This window comes from Symphalangus syndactylus, chromosome 14 (assembly GCF_028878055.3).
Source record: "Symphalangus syndactylus isolate Jambi chromosome 14, NHGRI_mSymSyn1-v2.1_pri, whole genome shotgun sequence".
Lineage (NCBI taxonomy): Eukaryota > Metazoa > Chordata > Mammalia > Primates > Hylobatidae > Symphalangus > Symphalangus syndactylus.
In genome coordinates, this window is record NC_072436.2 from 118,846,966 (window position 1) to 118,864,511 (window position 17,546).

General features: G+C 43.7%; 1 protein-coding gene across 9 annotated transcripts; it reads left to right on the forward strand.

Moving 5' to 3' along the window:
* Nucleotides 1-15,326: 15,326 nt before the first annotated feature.
* TUBB8B (tubulin beta 8B) lies at nt 15,327-17,490 on the forward strand. Of its 9 annotated transcripts, none has more exons than XM_055241508.2 (5): nt 15,333-15,389; nt 15,658-15,766; nt 15,840-15,950; nt 16,433-16,586; nt 16,659-17,490. In XM_055241508.2, exons 1-5 carry the CDS (start codon nt 15,333-15,335, stop codon nt 17,488-17,490), a joined length of 1,263 nt encoding a protein of 420 aa, XP_055097483.1. The 9 variants fall into 9 exon arrangements, with proteins under 9 accessions (XP_055097490.1, XP_055097483.1, XP_055097488.1 ...); XM_055241513.2 differs by having other exon boundaries at nt 16,433-16,561; nt 16,808-17,490; XM_055241516.2 differs by having other exon boundaries at nt 16,433-16,524; nt 17,131-17,490.
* The last annotated feature ends 56 nt before the right edge of the window (nt 17,491-17,546 follow it).

Here is a 17,546-nt window from a genome sequence, read left to right on the forward strand (position 1 = left end):
GGTTTCACCGTGGTCTCGATCTCCTGACCTCGTGATCTGCCCGCCTCGGCCTCCCAAAGTGCTGGGATTACAAGCGTGAGCCACCGCGCCCGGCCTCATCAATAATATTTTAAAAATATGCTTCTTAGTTTATCTTGTTTTCAATTGAGGGAATTGTTATATTAAAGAATTTCTTATGACCCAATGACAAGCTTTAATTATTTTAAAATAATTCCTGCTTAACGCAACACCTTTTGCAGGAACCAGCTGTCAGTGGTATTTGTTACTGACCAGGGTTTCTTGGCTCTCCGGTAATGGAAATTGACATGTGGATGAGCAAGTTTCCCAGACAAAGCTGTTATTTAGGTGTTTTGTTTGGCTTGGTTAAATTTATTTCACAAAGCTTTTATTTTTGTGTTTTATATTCAAACACAAAGGAGGCAGCAGAAGAGACAAAATTCTCTGTCTGGCTCCCTGAAGAGTCAGGAGGAGAGTGTTTCTAAGGTCTGGCCCAGTTGCCCAGGCTGGAGTGCTGTGGCACCTTCTCGGCTCACTGCATCATCCTGGGCTCAAGCCATCCTCCCACTTCAGCCTCCCAAGTAGCTGGGACTACAGTAATATACAACCGTGCTCAACAGATTTTTTATTTTTTTTTTGTAGAGATGAGGTTTTGCCATGTTGCCCAGGCTGGCTGCAGACCCCCGCAAAGTGCTGGGATTAGAAGCATGAGCCACCATGCCCGGCCCAGTGTGTTCTTATTAAATTTCAGTAATTAGTCATGACATTTGCCTTTTGTTCAACACTGAGATTTCGTTTTTCTTTCCTAGTTATCTCATACATGGACTTTGGTTCCATTAAACTATTATTTCCTTGATCTACAAATTGCGGGTGATTCTTGCAGATTATCTAAGAAATAATTACGTTTTGTTTTTAGAAAAACCACATTATTAACTTTACTACCATTAGATACCACAACTGCTGTGGCTTTAAGGATTTTGCTGGACAATGTCTTAGACAATTTGCTAAGGGTGGACATTGGGTGAATGGTTTGAGGGAACATGCATTAAATACTCGAGACACCCAGCAGGCTGCTGTGTCCCCGTAAGAGAGAGCATACGAGGCTGCAGGCCATTGGGGTTGGATGCCTTGGAAAGCGCAGCATGCAGGAGCACACAGTGTGTGGAGGTCATGGTCAGTCCTGCGGTCCTTATTCTAAGGCCAGTGGGAAACCATTGTAAAAGTTAAATCAGAGAGTGACATGATGAACCTTAGGTTTGAAAATGAGAATTTTGCCATTATAAAGTTGAGATCACCAGTTGTGTGCAGGTGGATTGTGCTCTTTCTGGTGGGTTGCACTGAGAAGAGCAAGCATTGGGCTGAGGTGTTTCTGCTGGGAACGCTCGGTCTGCATCTGCTCAGGAGGAAACACGGGGCAGAACCAGCTTGGAGTTATCTGCCAAAGTTGTGAAACTGAGGGACAGCTCAGGAACATTCCAGAAAAAGGAAAACCCAACCCAAATGGAAAGAGACACTTTCTCCCAGTTGGGGCAGGCAGTGAAGTGAAATGGGTCTGTGGATTGGATTGTCAGGTAGAGACCTCGTATTTCCTGATTTGGGTGTTGTGTGGTGGTTAGCTGGGAGGCTGTCTTTGCTTTGGTAAAATACACTGGAGTGTTTTGTGTGGAGTTGCTGTAACTGCTGAGGAATCTAACAGGAGGGATAAGTTACACTTTACACTGCTATTGCAAGATTCCTAGAAGTATGAAATTACTGTAAATTATAAACAACCCCAGTAATACCAGGGCAATAAAGCAGAGACGACATGAAACTTCACTATAGAGGCCAAACCCAGTCCAAATGCAGGTCAGTGGAAGCTGTGTACCAAGCACCCTGTGAGAGTCTGGATGCTGTATCCGTATTGCGGCTGAAATATCAGTATTGAGGGTGTCACATGAGTCTTAGGGGTGTGATAGCAGTATTGTGGGTGTCATATCAATATTTTGGGTGTCATATCTGTATTGTGTGTGTCATATCAGTACTGCAGGTGTCCCATCAGTCTTACGAGTGTCATATCTGCCTCACAGGTGTCGTATCAGTATTATGGGTATCATATGAGTCTTAGGAGTGTCATGAATCTTGCGGGCTTCAAATCAGTCTTACGGGTGTCACAGTAGTCTTGTGGGTGTCATATCAGTATTACTTTATGCCGTGATATGTTATACCAGTATGATACCTCTTCTGAAAACACCTTCACAGACATACCCACACACAGTGCTTTCACAGCTCTCTGTGTATCCCTTAATCTAGTAAAGTTGACACCTAAAATTAACCATCACAGTAATTATGCCTGATTCGTGGCTAAACTTTTAGAATTTTTAAAAATTTTAGAATGAAAGCTGGGCACCATAGCCAGACACCGTCCCTACAGAAATATTAAAAAGTTAACTGGTTTGCTTGCACACATATGTAGTTCCAGTTACTCTAGAGGCTGAGGTGGGAGGATCTTTTGAGCCCAGGAGATTGATGCTGAAAAGCTAGGATTGTAGCACTGCATTCCAGCCTGGGTGACAGTGTGAGACTCTCTCAAAAAACAATCAACAGTAATAATATTCTTTGGAATAAATTTAACCAAGTTACAAGACTTGTACATGAGGCTGGGCATGGTGGCTCCCGCCTGTAATCCCAGCACTTTGGGAGGCCAAGGCGGGTGGATCCACGTGATCAGGAGATTGATACCATCCTGGCTAACATGGTGAAACCCCATCTGTACTAAAAATTTAAAACATTAGCTGGGCATGGTGCCATGTGCATGTAATCCTAGCTACTTGGGAGGCTGAGGCAGGAGACTTGCTTTAACCCAGGAGGCAGAGGTTGCAGTGAGCTGAGATCTCGCCACTGCACTCCACCCTGGGTGACAGAGTGAGACTCCGTTTCTGGAAAACACACACACAAAAAACAGCAAAATAACTTGTACATGGAAAATTTTAAAGCATTGCTGAAGTAAATTCAAGAAAGCTTACATAAATTTAAAGACACCTCATATTCATAAACTAGAAGACTTAATAATTCTTAAGTTGGCAGTACTACACAAAGCCATCTACAGATTCTTGGTGATTCTTGTTACAGTCCCAACGTCCTTTTGGCAGAAATCAACAGGCTGATCTTGTCATTTATGTGAAATTTCAAGGGATGGAGAATAGCCAAAATTGTGTCAAAAAAAAAAAAAAAAAAAAACAACTCCGAGGCTCACAGTTCCAAATTTCAAATCTTACTACAAAGCAACAGTAATAAAATCAACATGATTCTGGTACAATCAATTGAATAGATCAATGGAACTGAATTTTGAGTTCAGAAATAAACCCATATTTCTATGAGCAATTGCTTTATTTTTATTTTTTTGAGACAGGGTCTCACTCTGTCTCCCAGGCTGGAGTGCTGTGGCACCATCATGGCTCCTGCAACCTCTATCTCTGGGGCTCAAGTGATCCTTCCGCCTCAGCCTCCAAGTAGCTGGGACTACAGGTGTGCACCACCACATCTGGCTAATTTTTTGGTTTTTTATACAGGTAGGGTCTTGCTGTCCTGCCCAAGTTGGCCTCAAACTCCTGTTCTCAAGTGATACTCCTCTCTTGGCCTCCCAAAGCATTGGGATTACAGATGTCAGCTACCATGTCCAGCCTGTTGATTTTTAAAAATGTAATCTCTTTTTCTTTCTTTTTTAAGGCATGGTTTTTCTCTGTTGGCCAGGTTGGAGTGCAGTGGTGTGAACCTGGCTTATTGCAGCCTAAACCTCCTGGGCTCAAGCAATCCTCCCTCCTCCATCTCCCGAGTAAATAGGACCACAGACGTGCACCCTCACACCTAGCTAATTTTTAAGTTATTTGTAGAGAGACTGTTTTCCTGTGTTGGCCAGACTGGCCTGAAACTCCTGGGTTCAAAAGATCTTCCTACCTGAGCATCTCAAGGTGCTGGTATTACAGGTGTGAGCCACCACCCCCAGCCTGGAATGGTTTTCATAATTACAGTCTCATGTTGTTTGTTGCTAGTGTCTGGAAATACAGCAGATTACTGTGTATTGACATTTTGTGTTGTCATTTTGTAGTTTACTAGTTTTAATAATATTTTGGGGGTTCGTCACGATATTTCTATACGTAAGATACCTCCTGTGATCTGTGAGTAGCCGTTTTTACTGCTTTCTAACACATATAAGTGCTCTGTACTTCTTTTTCTTTCCTATTTGTTGTGGATGGAACTTCCCATACAGTGTTGAATACGGTGATGAAAATGAGCATTGGTGCCTTGGTCCTGATCTTAGGAGTAAAGCACTGGGCCCTGACAATGGAGTTGGTGCTGAAGTCCTATTGAGGTGTTTAGAAAATTCCTACCCCTGGTTTGTTGGGTGTTTTTGTGATGAAATGGTGTTGACTTTGTTTAAAGTGCTTCCTGCATCTGTGGAAACTAGTATGTGGGTTTCTTCTTTATTCTGTTTATTTGATGTTTATTTGCAGTGATGGGTTTAGTATGCCAAACCAGCTTGATTTTCTGAGAAAAGGATGTAGTGATCATGTTGTGTAATCCTCAAAGTACGTGCTAGTATGAAATTACAGTTATTTTCTTGAGCATTATTATTATTATTTTTAAATTTTTTTTGAGACAGAGTCTCACTCTTGTTGCCCAGGCTGGAGTGCAATGGTGTGATCTCTGCTCACTGCAACCTCTGGCTCCCAGGTTCAAGCGATTCTCCTGCCTCAGCCACCTGAGTAGCTGGGATTACAGGCTCCCGCCACCACGCCTGGCTAATTTTTGTATTTTTAGTAGAGACAGGGTTTCACCATGTTGGCCAGGCTGGTCTCGATCTCCTGACCTCAGGTGATCTGTCCACCTTGGCCTCCCAAAGTGCTGGGATTTCAGGTGTGAGCCACCGCACCCCGCCTCTTGAGCAATATTAATTGAATAATTATACTAGACATTGATCTGTACCTTTCTGTTCTTGTGATGTCAAGTCCTAGTGTGGTTTAGTATTAAAATGGGGATGGGATTGGGTATGGGTTGGTTTACTCTTCAGTGTATTAAGTGTTAGAAGTTTAGGGGAAAAAAATTAGCAGAAAGAAAACATACCCGAGGAATTGCAGGGAAGAGTATGATGAGGTCTGGGTCAAAGTCCGGGTTTAGGGTTAGCAAGAGAGCGCCTGTAGCCTTTGCCAACAGTGAATATCAGTCCTTTTCTTGAGACAGGTTCTCGCTCTGTTGCCCAGGGTGGAGTGCAGTGGTGCAGTCTTGGCTTATAGCAACCTCTGACTCCTGGGTTCAAACGATTTTTGGGCCTCAGCCTTCCAAGTAGCTGAGAACACAGGCGTGTGCCAACATGCCCAACTTTTATTTTTTTATTTTTAGTGGAGATAAGGGTTTCCCCATGTTGACCAGGCTGGTCTCAAGCTTCTGGCCTCAAGTGATCCACTCACTTCTGCCTCCCAAAGTGGTGCGATTATAGGCAGGAGCCACCCCGCCCAGCCTGCAAATGGGCAGGCAAAAATATTTTAATATTCTTTTAATTGGCACTTCCTTCAGTATTAGTCAGTGTAAGCAACTTTTCATTTATTTCTTAGTTGAGAGTTCTTTGGGTCACAAATCAGATGACATTTCAGTATGTGTAGGGGTATGCATAAGTGAGTGTGTTGATGTGTGTGTGTGTGAGGAATTGCAAACATAAGTATGACAGAATGAATATGCACACCTCTGTTCTTGTGTGCCTAGCGTGTTAGGGTTTGCTTACAGTTTGATTTAGCGTTGGGGTAATGGTTAGGTTTAGGTTATGGAGAAGGTTTAGATGGTTAGTGTTAGGGTTAAGGGTTAGGGTGAGGGTGAGGGTCAGGGTGAGCGTTAGGGGTTAGTGTTGGGGTTGGGGTTAGGGTTTTAGGGTTAGGGGTTAAGGGTTAGGGTTAAGGGTTAGGGTTAGGGGTTGGTGTCAGTGGTTAGGGGTCATGGTTAAGGGTTAAGGGTTGGGGTTAGGGGTTAGGGTTAGGGTAAGGGTTAGGGCTAAGGCTAGGGCTATGGTTAGGGTTTGGGGTTAGGCTTAGGGTTAGGGCTAGGGCTTTGAATAAACTTATATGGTAGCCAAGTTGTGGTTACAGTGGGCCTTGGGAGAGACCAAGTTCTGTGCCTACTTCAAGTGTGAACCAGCACAGTCTCAGGGGTAGCCTGAGGGGTAGCCTCAGGGGTGCTTATGTTACCCTAACTCCTGCTCCACATGCCTCAGCACAGAAAGAGAGACTGCTGGTTTCAGAGAAAAAAGGGGAAGAGAACAAGAACCTCTACTGATAAATCAAGATAATTTTTCTTGATGTTAATCCAAGGCCACCAAAGCAGTACCTGTACGTGTTTGCTACTGTGTTATTGGGCTTGGGACCTAAGTCTCTTTGAACACCTGGAAAGTGTTCCCAAAAATAATGGGCATAAACAAGCCCAGACTGTGAAGACTACAATAAAGACTGAACTCTTCAATGCCCAGATATAGATGAACATCTACAAGTATCAAGGCCATCCAGGAAAACATGACCTGACCAAACAAGCTAAATAAGGCACCAGGGGTAAATCCTGGAAAAATAGAGATATGTGACCTTTCACACAGGAAATCCAAAATAGCTGGTTGAGATAATTCAAAGAAATTCAATATAACAGAGAAGGAATTCAAAATTCTATCAGATAAATTTAACAGTGAGATTGAAATAAAAAGAATAAAGCAGAAATTCTGAACTTAAAATGCAACTATCATACTGAAGAATGCGTCAGAGTTACTTAAAAAAATTGATCAAGGAGAAGACAGATTTAGTGAACTTGAAGTCAGACTATTTGAAAAGACAAAGTCAGAGGAGACAAAAAAGAATAAAAAATAAAGCATGCGTACAGAATCTAAAGAATAGCCTCAAAATAGGAATCTAAGAGTTATTGGCCTTAAAGAGGTGGTAGAAAAAGAGATAAGAGTTAAACATTTGTTGGCCCGGTGCAGTGGCTCACGCCTGTAATCCAAGCACTTTGGGAGGCCAAGGCGGGTGGATCACAAGGTCAGGAGATCAAGACCATCCTGGCTAACACAGTGAAACCCTGTCTCTACTAAAAATACAAAAAGAAATTAGCTGAGTGTGGTTTGGGTGCCTGTAGTCCCAGCTCCTTGGGAGGCTGAGGCAGGAGAATGGCGTGAACCCAGGAGGCGGAGCTTGCAGTGAGCCGAGATCGCGCCATTGCACTCCAGCCTGGGCTACAGAGCGAGACTCCATCAAAAAAAAAATTAAACATTTATTTAAAGAAATAATATTAAATAATATTAAACAATTCCCAAACATTTGATATCAACATTCAAGTACAAGAAAGTTACAGAACATCAAGCATATTTAACCCAAAGAAGACCACCTCAAGGCACTTAACTGAACTCCCAAAGGTTAAGGATAAAGACATGATTCTAAAAGCAGCGAGAGAAGAGACACAAATAACATTCAGTGGAACTCCGATACATCTGACAGCAGACTTTTCAGGGGAAAATTTATAGGCTGAGAGAGTGGCATTACATATTTAAAAAGCTGAAAAAAAAAGACTTTTACTTTAGAATAATGTATCTGGCAAAAAGTCCTTTAAACTTGACAGAGAAATAAGAACTTTTTCCGACAAACAAAAACTGAGGTATTTCATTAACACCAGACCTGTCCTACAAGAAATGCTAAAGGGAGTTCTTAGCCTGAAAGAAAAAAAGTGAGTGAGCAATAATAAGTCATCTGAAGGTACAAAACTCACTAGTAATAGCACATGGAAAAACACAGAATATTATACCATGATAATTATGGTGTGCAAAAATCTCAAATAGAAAGAGTAAACAATAAACCAATAAAAAATAACTACAATATATTTCGAAGACATAGGCAGTAAAATAGGGAAGGAAGAGAAACAACAAAAAGTTTAAAAGAATGGCAATGGGGTTAAAGTGTAGAGTTTTTATTAGTTGCTTTGCTTGTTTCTTTGTTTATGCAATCAATGTTAAATTGTCCACAGTCTAAAATGATGTGTTATAAGATATTATATTCAAGTCTCATGGTAATTTTAAATCAAAAAGCGTACCATAGATGTACAAAAAGTAAAAAGCAATAAATTAGATAATATTAAAAGACAAATCACCTTCACTAAAAGGAAGACAGGAAGAAAGAAAAGAACGATGAGAGGACGAAAAGCAATCAGAAAACAAGTAACAAAATGGCAGGAATAAGTGCTTATCAATAATAACATTGAATGTACATGAACTAAATACTCCAATCAAAAGACAAATAGTGGATGAATGGATAGAGAAGCAAGACAATAATCTGTGACCTACAAAAAAAATACTTTACCTATAAAGATACATTTAGACAGAAAATAAAATGATGGAAAAAGTTATTCCATGCCAATAGAAACCCAAAAGGAGCAGAAATAGCTTTACTTATACCAGACAAAAATAGATTTCAACAAAAGACTGTAGGAAGATATTAAGAAGGTCATTATGTAGTAATAAAGAGATCAATTCTTCAAGAGGATATAATGGGAAATATATATGCACCCAACACTAAAGCACCTAGATAAATGAAGCAAATACTGTAAGAGCTAAAGAAAGAGACATCAATACAGTAATGGCTGGACACTTCAACACCCCACTGTAGTCACTGGATAGACCTTCCAGACAGAAAATCAACAAAGAAACATCAGTCTTAATCTGCACTGTATAACAAATGAACCTAATAGATACTTACAGAAAATTTCATCCAACAGTGCAGAATATGCATTCTTCTTCTCTGCACATGGGTTATTTTCAAGGATAGACCATATGTTAAGTAACAAGTCTAAAAACATTAAAATAATTTGAAGTAATATCAAGCATTTTCTCTGACCACAATGGAACAAACTAGAAATCCATTAAAAAATGAATTTCAGAAACTATACAAACACTTGGACATTAAACAATATGCTCTTGAATGATCAGTAGGTCAATAAAAATGCTAAAAAGAAAATGGAAAAATTTCTTGAAGCAAATGATAATGGAAACATAGCATAGCAAAACCTGTGGAATATAGTAATAGTAAAAGAGGTACTATTATAAAAGGAAAATTTATAACTGTAAGTGCCTATATAAAAATCAGAAAAGCTGCAAATAAATAACCTAACAATACATCTTAATTCACTAGAATAAAAAGGCCAAACCAAACTCAAAATTAGAAGAAAAGAAATAAAAATTAGAGTAGACATGAAAGGAAGAAAACAATGCAAAAGATCAATGAAACAAAAAGTTGATTTTTTGAAAAGTAAAACAATCGACAAATATTTAGACAGGCTGGCTAAAAACAGAGAAGATACAAATTAATAAAATCAGAGGTGAAAAAGGAGACATTACAAGTAACGTTTCAGAAAATCAAAGGCTCATTAGTGGCTAAGTAATTGTATGCCAACAAATTAGAAAACCTAGAGGAAATTAATTCTTAGACACACACAACTTACCAAGAGTGAACTAGGAAAAAATCCAAAGCCTGAACAGACCGATAACAGGTAACAAAATTAAAGCCATAATGAAAAAATGTCTGTAGGGCCGGACTGAAAAACAGAGAACGAAAGAACATTTCCAAACTCATTCTTTGAGGCTAGTATTACACTGATATCAAAACAAGACAAAGACACATTTAAAAAGCAAACTATGGGCCCATATTTGAGACTATTGATGCAAAAATTTGCAAAAAACCTAGCAAACTCAATTAAACAATACATAAGTAGGTAATTCATAATGACCAAGTGGAATTTATCCCAGGGATACAAGAATGGTTCAACATGCAAATCAATCAATGTGATATATCATGTAAACAGAATGAAGGGGCCGGGCACAGTGGCTCACACCTGTAATCGCAGCACTTTGGGAGGCCAAAGCAGGGGGATCACCTGAGTTCAGGAGTTCAAAACCAGCCTGGTCAACGCGGCAAAACTCCATCTCTACTAAAAATACAAAAATTAGCCAGGTGCAGTGGTGGGCCCCTGTTATCCCAGCTACTTGGAAGGCTGAGGCAGGAAAATCGCTTGAACCCTGGAGGCAGAGGTTGCAGTGAGCTGAGATCATGCCATTGCACTCCAGCCTGGGTGACAGAGGAAGACTTCATCTCAAAAAAAAAAAAAAGAATGAAGGACAAAATCCATATAATCATTTCCATTATGCTAAAAAAGTATTTGATAAAATTTAATATTCTTTAATAATAAACCCTTTGAAAACTGAGTATGGAATGAACATATCTCAACATAATAAAAGTCATATATGAAAGGCCCACAGCTAGTATCATACTAAGTGGGGAAAAACTAAAAGCCTTTCCTCTAAAATCTGGAAGATGACAAGAATATCCAATTTTACCACTGTTATTCAACATAATTCTGAAAGTCCTATCTGGAGCAATCACAAGAGAAAGCAATAAAAAGCATCCCAATTGGAAAAGAAGTCAAATTATCGTTTTTGCCAGTGATATAATCTTATATTTGGAAAAACATAAAGACTCGTCTGATAGGGTTTGAATGTGTGTCCCCTCCGAAATCTCATATTTAAATGTAATTCTCAATGTTGGAGGTGGGCCAGGTGAAAGGTGATTTAACCATTGGGGTGGATTACTCATAAATGGCTTAGCACCATCCCATTTAGTACCATCTTCATGATAGTGAGTGAGTTCCCATAAGACCTGGTTATTTAAAAGTGTGTAACAACTCACCCCTCTGTTTTTTGCTCCTGCTTTTTGCCCTATGATGTGCAAGATTCTGCTTCAACTTTCGCCATGACTGTAAACTTCCAGAGGCCTTCCCAGAAGTGCATGCCAGTGCTGTGTCTTCTCTACAGCCTGTAGAATCATAAGCCACTTAAACCTCCTTTTTAAAAAATAAATTACCCAGTCTCAGGTATTTATAGTGATGGAAAAAAAGCTTAAAACAGAAAATTGTCACAAAGGAGTGGAAAATTGTTATAAGAATACCTGAAAATGTGGAATCAGCTTTGTAACTGGGTAAACAGGCAGAGGTTGGAAGAGTTTGTAGGACTCAGAAGAAGACAGAAAAACGAGGGAAAGTTGAGATTTTCTTAACTTTGAATGGCTGTGACCAAAATGCTGATAGTGATCTGGACAGTGAAGGCTGAGCTGAGGAGGTCTCAGATGAAAATTAGAAACTTATTAGGACCGAAGCAAAGGTCATTCATGTTGTCTTAGCAAAGTGGTTGGCTGAATTTCTGTCATGCCCTAGGGATATATAAAAGTTTGAATTTGAAAATGATGATTTAGGGTTTCTGTTGGAAAAATGTCTAAGCACCAAAGCATTCAAGATGTGGCCTGGCTGCTTCTAACAACTTATGCTCACATGTTGGAGCAAAAAAAAGTAAGTTGTAATTTATATTTACTTGCAAGGGAAGCATAGCGTAAAAGCTTAAAAACTTTGCAGCCTAGTCATGTGGCAGAAAAATAAAAAGCTTTTACAAGAGAGGAACTCGAGCAGACTGTGGAGCAATCACTTGTTAGAGATATTTGTATAACTTAAAAAAAAAAGCAAGTGTTGATAGCCAAGACAATGGGAAAGAGGAATTGAAGGCATTTTAGAAATCTAAAAGGCAGCCCCCCATCACGGGCCCTGAGGCCTAAAAGAAGAGAATAGTTTCTGGGATCAGGCCCAGGAACTGCTGCCTTGGGTAGCCTTAGAACATGGCTCCCTGCATCCTGGCCACCGTTCCAGCTCCAGGTGTAGCACAAATTGGCCCAGTTACAACTCCAGTCACTGCTTCAGAGGGTGCAAGCCGTAAGCCTTGGTAGCTTTCATATGGTGTTATGCCTGTGAGTGTACAAAATGCAAGAGTTGAGACTTGGGAACCTCCACCTTTACTTCAAAGAATGTATAAAAAAGCCAGGGAGTGCAGGCAGAAGCATGTTGCAGGGAGCCCTCATGGAGAACCTCTACTAAAACAATGCAGAGAAGAAATGTAGGTTACAGTCCCCATGTGGGTTCCCCACTGGGGCATGGCCTAGTAGATCTGTGAGGAGAGGATCACTGTCCTCCAGACCTCAGAATGGTAGATCTAGCTACAGCTTGCACTTTGCACCTGGAAAAGCCAGAAGCACACAAAACCAGCCAGAGGCACACAATACCAGCCCATGAGAGCAGCTGTGGGGGCTGAATCATGCAAAGCCACAAGGTCTAGATGTCCCAAGGCATTAGTGTGCCCTGGAAATGGGACATAGAGTCAAAAATAATTATTTTGGAGCCTTAAAATTCAATAACTCCCCTTCTGGCCTTAAGACTTGTATGGGTCCTGTGGCCTCTTTTTTTTTTTTAGCTGATTTTTTCCTTTTAGAATAGGAGTATTTACCCGTTGCCTATGCCCCATTTGTATCTTGGAAGAACTTAATTTGTTTTTTATTTTACAGGCTTATAGGAGGAATAAACTAGCTTTGTCTTAGATGAGACTTTTGACTTTTGAGTTAAGGCTGAAATGAGTCAAGACTTTGGGGATTGTTGGAATGTCATGATTGTATTTTGAAATATGAGAAGGATATGAGATTTGGAATGGCCAGGGGCAAAATGATACAGTTTAGGTGTGTGTTCCCACCAGGATCTTGTATTGAAATGTAATCCTCAATGTGGGAAGTGGGCCTAGTGGGGAGGTGATTGAGTCATGAGGGCCGGATTTCCATGAACAGTTTGGCATCATCTCCCTTGGTGCCATTCTCACAACAGTAAGTTTTCATGAGAGCTGGTTATCTACAAGTGTGCAGCCCTACCCCTGCCCTCGCACTTACCATGTGATGTGCAAGCACCGGATTTATTTTTCACCTTGATTGTCAGTTGTCAGAGGCTTCACCAGAAGCAGAAGCCAGTGCTATGCTTTCTGTGCAGCCTGTAGAACCATGAGCCATTTAAACCTATTTCCTTTATAAATTAACCAGTCACCAATTATTTTTACAGCAATGTGAGAATGGCCTAATATATCCATCAAAAAACTATTAGAAGTAATAACTTGAGTATTTAATTGACTCACAGTTGCACATGGTCGGGGAGGCCTCACGCTCATGGCAGAAGGCAAATGAGGAGCAAAGTCACATCTCTTACATGGCAGCAGGCAAGAGAGCTTGTGTAGGGGACTCCTCTTTATAAAACCATCAGCTGTAACCCCAGCACTGTGGGAGGCGAAGGCAGTGGATGACCTGAGGTGAGGAGATCGAGGCCAGCCTGGCCAACATGGTGAAACTCCGTCTATACTAAAAGTACAAAAATTAGACAGGCATGGTGGTGGGCGCCTGTAATCCCAGCTACTCAGGAGGCTGAGACAGGAGAATCGCTTGAACCCAGGAGTCAGAGGTTGCGGTGAGCCAAGATCATGATAACACACTCCAGCCTGAGAACAGAGCAAGACTCTGTCTCAAAAATAAATAAATAAATAAACCATCAGATCTCATGAGGCTTATTCACTGTCACGAGAACAGCATGGGAAAGACCCACCCCCTGATTTGATTGCCTCCCACTGGGTCCCTCCCACGATATATGGGAATTATGGGAGCTGCAATTCAAGATAAGATTTGACTGGGGACACAGCCAAAGTATGTCATAGGTTATGAAACAAATTTATTCTAGCAGGCCAGCCTTAAGAGAGATGAGCCCCTTGACCATCCCAAGGAAGAGTGCTTAACAGATGCAAGTTGTTTTATGCATCAGGAAAACAGGAGGGCTAGATATGCTATTATTAGTCAGCACAAGAGAATCAAAGCACAAGCCTTGCTGGCCTCGACCTCAGCTCAAAAAGCTGCGTTAATTGAACTTACTAGGCCCCTGCAATTGGGAAAGGATTTAAAAGTTAACATTTACACTGATTCCAAGTATGATTTTTTAGTGCTTCATGCTTATGCTGCCATTTGGAATGGGTAGGGATTCCTGACACCCAAGGGCTTTTCCATACAACATCATTCAGATTTTGAGCTTGTTAGAATGCTGCTTTGCTGCCAAAAAGTGACTATAATTAATTGCAGAGGACATCAAAAGAGAGACTGACTGTGTAAAAGGAGATGCCCTTGTAGATGCCGCAGCCAAGGCACCTGCACTGAAAGGGCCAGTGAAGCTTATGGGCATGCTGGTCAGCATGCGTAGAACTGGGCCAGAACACTCTGAAGAAGAACAAAAATGGGCCAGGGATTGCATTTCAGTCCAGGGTCCCTCTGGCTGGCTGAATGATGGTAATAAGTTACTAATGCCAAATACCAATCATAGGGATATAATTCAGCACTTTCATGATTCTTTTCACCCTAGAAGGGATTCTTTGTTTCTGTTAATGTCTCATTTGTTTATAGGGGTAAATCTTTTCAAAACACTAAAACAGGTGACTCAGCACTGTGAGCTCTGTGCCTGACATGACCCAAACAGCCAGAAATTTTCTCCTTCTCCAGTTAAACCTGTCCAAAATTGAGGAACCTATCCAGGTGAGAACTGGCAACTCTAATTTACCCCGACGCCTTTCTGCAGGAGATTCAAATATTTGCTAATGCTTACTGATACCGTCACTGGTTAGATTGAGGCATTCCCCACCCCATCTGAAAAATGTTTATTAGAAGAAATAACTCCTCAGTCTGGGTAATCTAAAAGCCTGCAGAGTGACAATGGCCCATCTTCCACAGCAGGCGTAACCCATCACCTATCCTGAGCTTTAAGAATCCAATATCACCTTCACTCTGCTGGAGACCGCAGTCCTCTGGAAAGGTGAAAGGGCTAATCCCACCGTAAAGAAGACTCTAGCTAAATCAGAGCCTGACTATCTCTAACACCCATAGCTTACTGCGGGTTTGAGCTGCCCCAAAGTAAAACATATAATTAAGTCCTGTTGAGTTAACATATGGAAGGCCTTTCCTAACCACAGATCTCCTAATAGATGAAAGGACTCATCCATTACACAAATATGTCATCAATCTAGGACAGGTGCAAAGGCACTCTGTGAATATGGAAACAAGAGTCTTCCCCTCCCACATGGGAGGAAAATTCAGTTTCAGCTCAGCTAGGGATCTAGTCTCACTAAAGACGCGGGAGGAAGTTCTCCAGCTGAGCAGCTTTCCCCAACGTGGAAAGGACCACAGGAAGGACACCTGAGCTCTCCAACAGACGTTCAACGCCAAGGGATTCACAGGTGGGTGCACCTGTGTGAAAGCAAAGCTGTTGCTTATTCTGGGAGCCCAATCCGAGGCTGAGGGAGGTGGGCGCGGGGCTATTTAAGCGTTGGCGGAGGGCGGGCTGGGTCGCTGCGCGTCTGCTCCTCCTCGTGCTTCTGCTGCCTCCGTAATTCCGCCTGGGCCATGAGGGAGATTGTGCTCACGCAGGCCGGGCAGTGCGGGAACCAGATCGGTGCCAAGGTTGGCAGCTGGGGCTCTGAGGGCCCAGCCCGGGCCTGCGGGGTGGCCAGGGAAGATGTTGGCAGTGGCGGGGCGGTGCCCCTGCATTGCGGCCGCTGGGCTCCCTGCCGGGGACGGTGGAACTGGGCGGCTGGCGAGGCGGCCGGGGTGGACCCCAGGGACACGGCGGCCTAGGGATGGGGGTGCGGATGAGGGTGGGGGTGGGAGAGCGGCTGGGGCGCCTCTGTGACTCAGCCCTGGCCTGTCTGGCCCCTCCCGTCTCTGGCAGTTCTGGGAGGTGATCTCCGATGAACATGCCGTCGACTCCGCTGGCACCTACCACGGGGACAGCCGCCTGCAGCTGGAGCGCATCAACGTGTACTACAACGAGGCCAGCGGTGAGACCCCGTCCTTCCCCCACCGCTTCCTGGGAACGAGGCCCTCCCCTGCTAATGCTCTCCCGCCCCTCAGGTGGCAGGTACGTGCCCCGCGCTGTGCTCGTGGATCTGGAGCCGGGCATCATGGACTCTGTGCGCTCAGGGCCCTTCGGGCAGATCTTCAGGCCGGACAACTTCATCTTCGGTGAGCTGCGGGGGAGGACTGGGGTCAGGGCCGCTCAAAATCCACGAGTGCCCCAAAGTCATCGCTGTGGGCACTGTGGAGCCAGGGCCCCTGAACCCCCTCCTATCTTCCGAGTTGAGTCGCTCCATCTGCTTCTCCTAAACGGGCTTTGGGAGGAAGGCCCGGGTGTCTCCTCGAGGTGAGGAGCTACTGATGTAAACTGCCTGCGGGGAGCTGAGCTGGGGCCGTGGCTACTGCCTTCCCTGAGAATAGGCAGGAGCTGCCTGCAGCGAGGTCTGTTAGCCCGTCTCAGATTTGACTCCTGACTTAATTCCTAACAGGGGAAGCTGCTGTCCTGTAACTGGGGGAGGGGGTTTCATTTGCTCCACCTGCAGGGCGAATGGTGCGCTCACCTCACAGGTGACACTGGCGCTTTCTGCATTATGGTGACCACTGATGACCGTACACCCGGCCATCGAGTGACTGGCTGTACTGTCTTACAGGTCAGTGTGGGGCCGGAAACAACTGGGCCAAGGGACACTACACAGAAGGCGCGGAGCTGATGGGGTCAGTGATGGACGTTGTCAGAAAGGAGGCGGAGAGCTGCGACTGTCTGCAGGGTTTCCAGCTGACCCACTCCCTGGGTGGCGGGACTGGGTCTGGGATGGGCACCCTTCTGCTCAGTAAGATCCGGGAGGAGTACCCAGACAGGATCATAAACACATTCAGCATCCTGCCCTCGCCCAAGGTGTCAGACACCGTGGTGGAGCCCTACAACGCCACCCTCTCAGTCCACCAGCTCATAGAAAACGCGGACGAGACCTTCTGCATAGATAACGAAGCGCTATATGACATATGTTCCAGGACCCTAAAACTGCCCACACCCACCTATGGTGACCTGAACCACCTGGTGTCTGCTACCATGAGTGGGGTCACCACGTGCCTGCGCTTCCCCGGCCAGCTGAATGCTGACCTGCGGAAGCTGGCCGTCAACATGGTCCCGTTTCCGCGGCTGCATTTCTTCATGCCTGGCTTTGCCCCACTGACCAGCCGGGGCAGCCAGCAGTACCGGGCCTTGACTGTGGCTGAGCTTACCCAGCAGATGTTTGATGCTAAGAATATGATGGCCGCTTGCGACCCCCGCCATGGCCGCTACCTAACGGCGGCTGCCATTTTCAGGGGTCGCATGCCCATGAGGGAGGTGGATGAACAAATGTTCAACATTCAGGATAAGAACAGCAGCTACTTTGCTGACTGGCTCCCCAACAATGTAAAAACAGCCGTCTGTGACATCCCACCCCGGGGGCTAAAAATGTCGGCCACCTTTATTGGGAATAATACGGCCATCCAGGAACTCTTCAAGCGTGTCTCAGAGCAGTTCACAGCAATGTTCAGGCGCAAGGCCTTTCTCCACTGGTACACGGGCGAGGGCATGGATGAGATGGAATTCACCGAGGCCGAGAGCAACATGAACGACCTGGTGTCTGAATATCAGCAATATCAGGATGCCACGGCCGAGGAGGAGGAGGATGAGGAGTATGCTGAGGAGGAGGTGGCCTAGAACTCTCCTTTTCTAGGTAAAGGGGGGGAAGCAGTGTGGATTCTTTACTGTGTTGA

Coding starts and splice junctions, on each gene's coding strand:
- TUBB8B (XM_055241515.2), top strand. CDS start 15,333: ATGAGGGAGATTGTGCTCACGCAGGCCGGGCAGTGCGGGAACCAGATC. Junction 15,390..15,657: donor GGAACCAGATCGGTGCCAAG/GTTGGCAGCTGG, acceptor CGTCTCTGGCAG/TTCTGGGAGGTGATCTCCGA. Junction 15,951..16,432: donor GCCGGACAACTTCATCTTCG/GTGAGCTGCGGG, acceptor ACTGTCTTACAG/GTCAGTGTGGGGCCGGAAAC.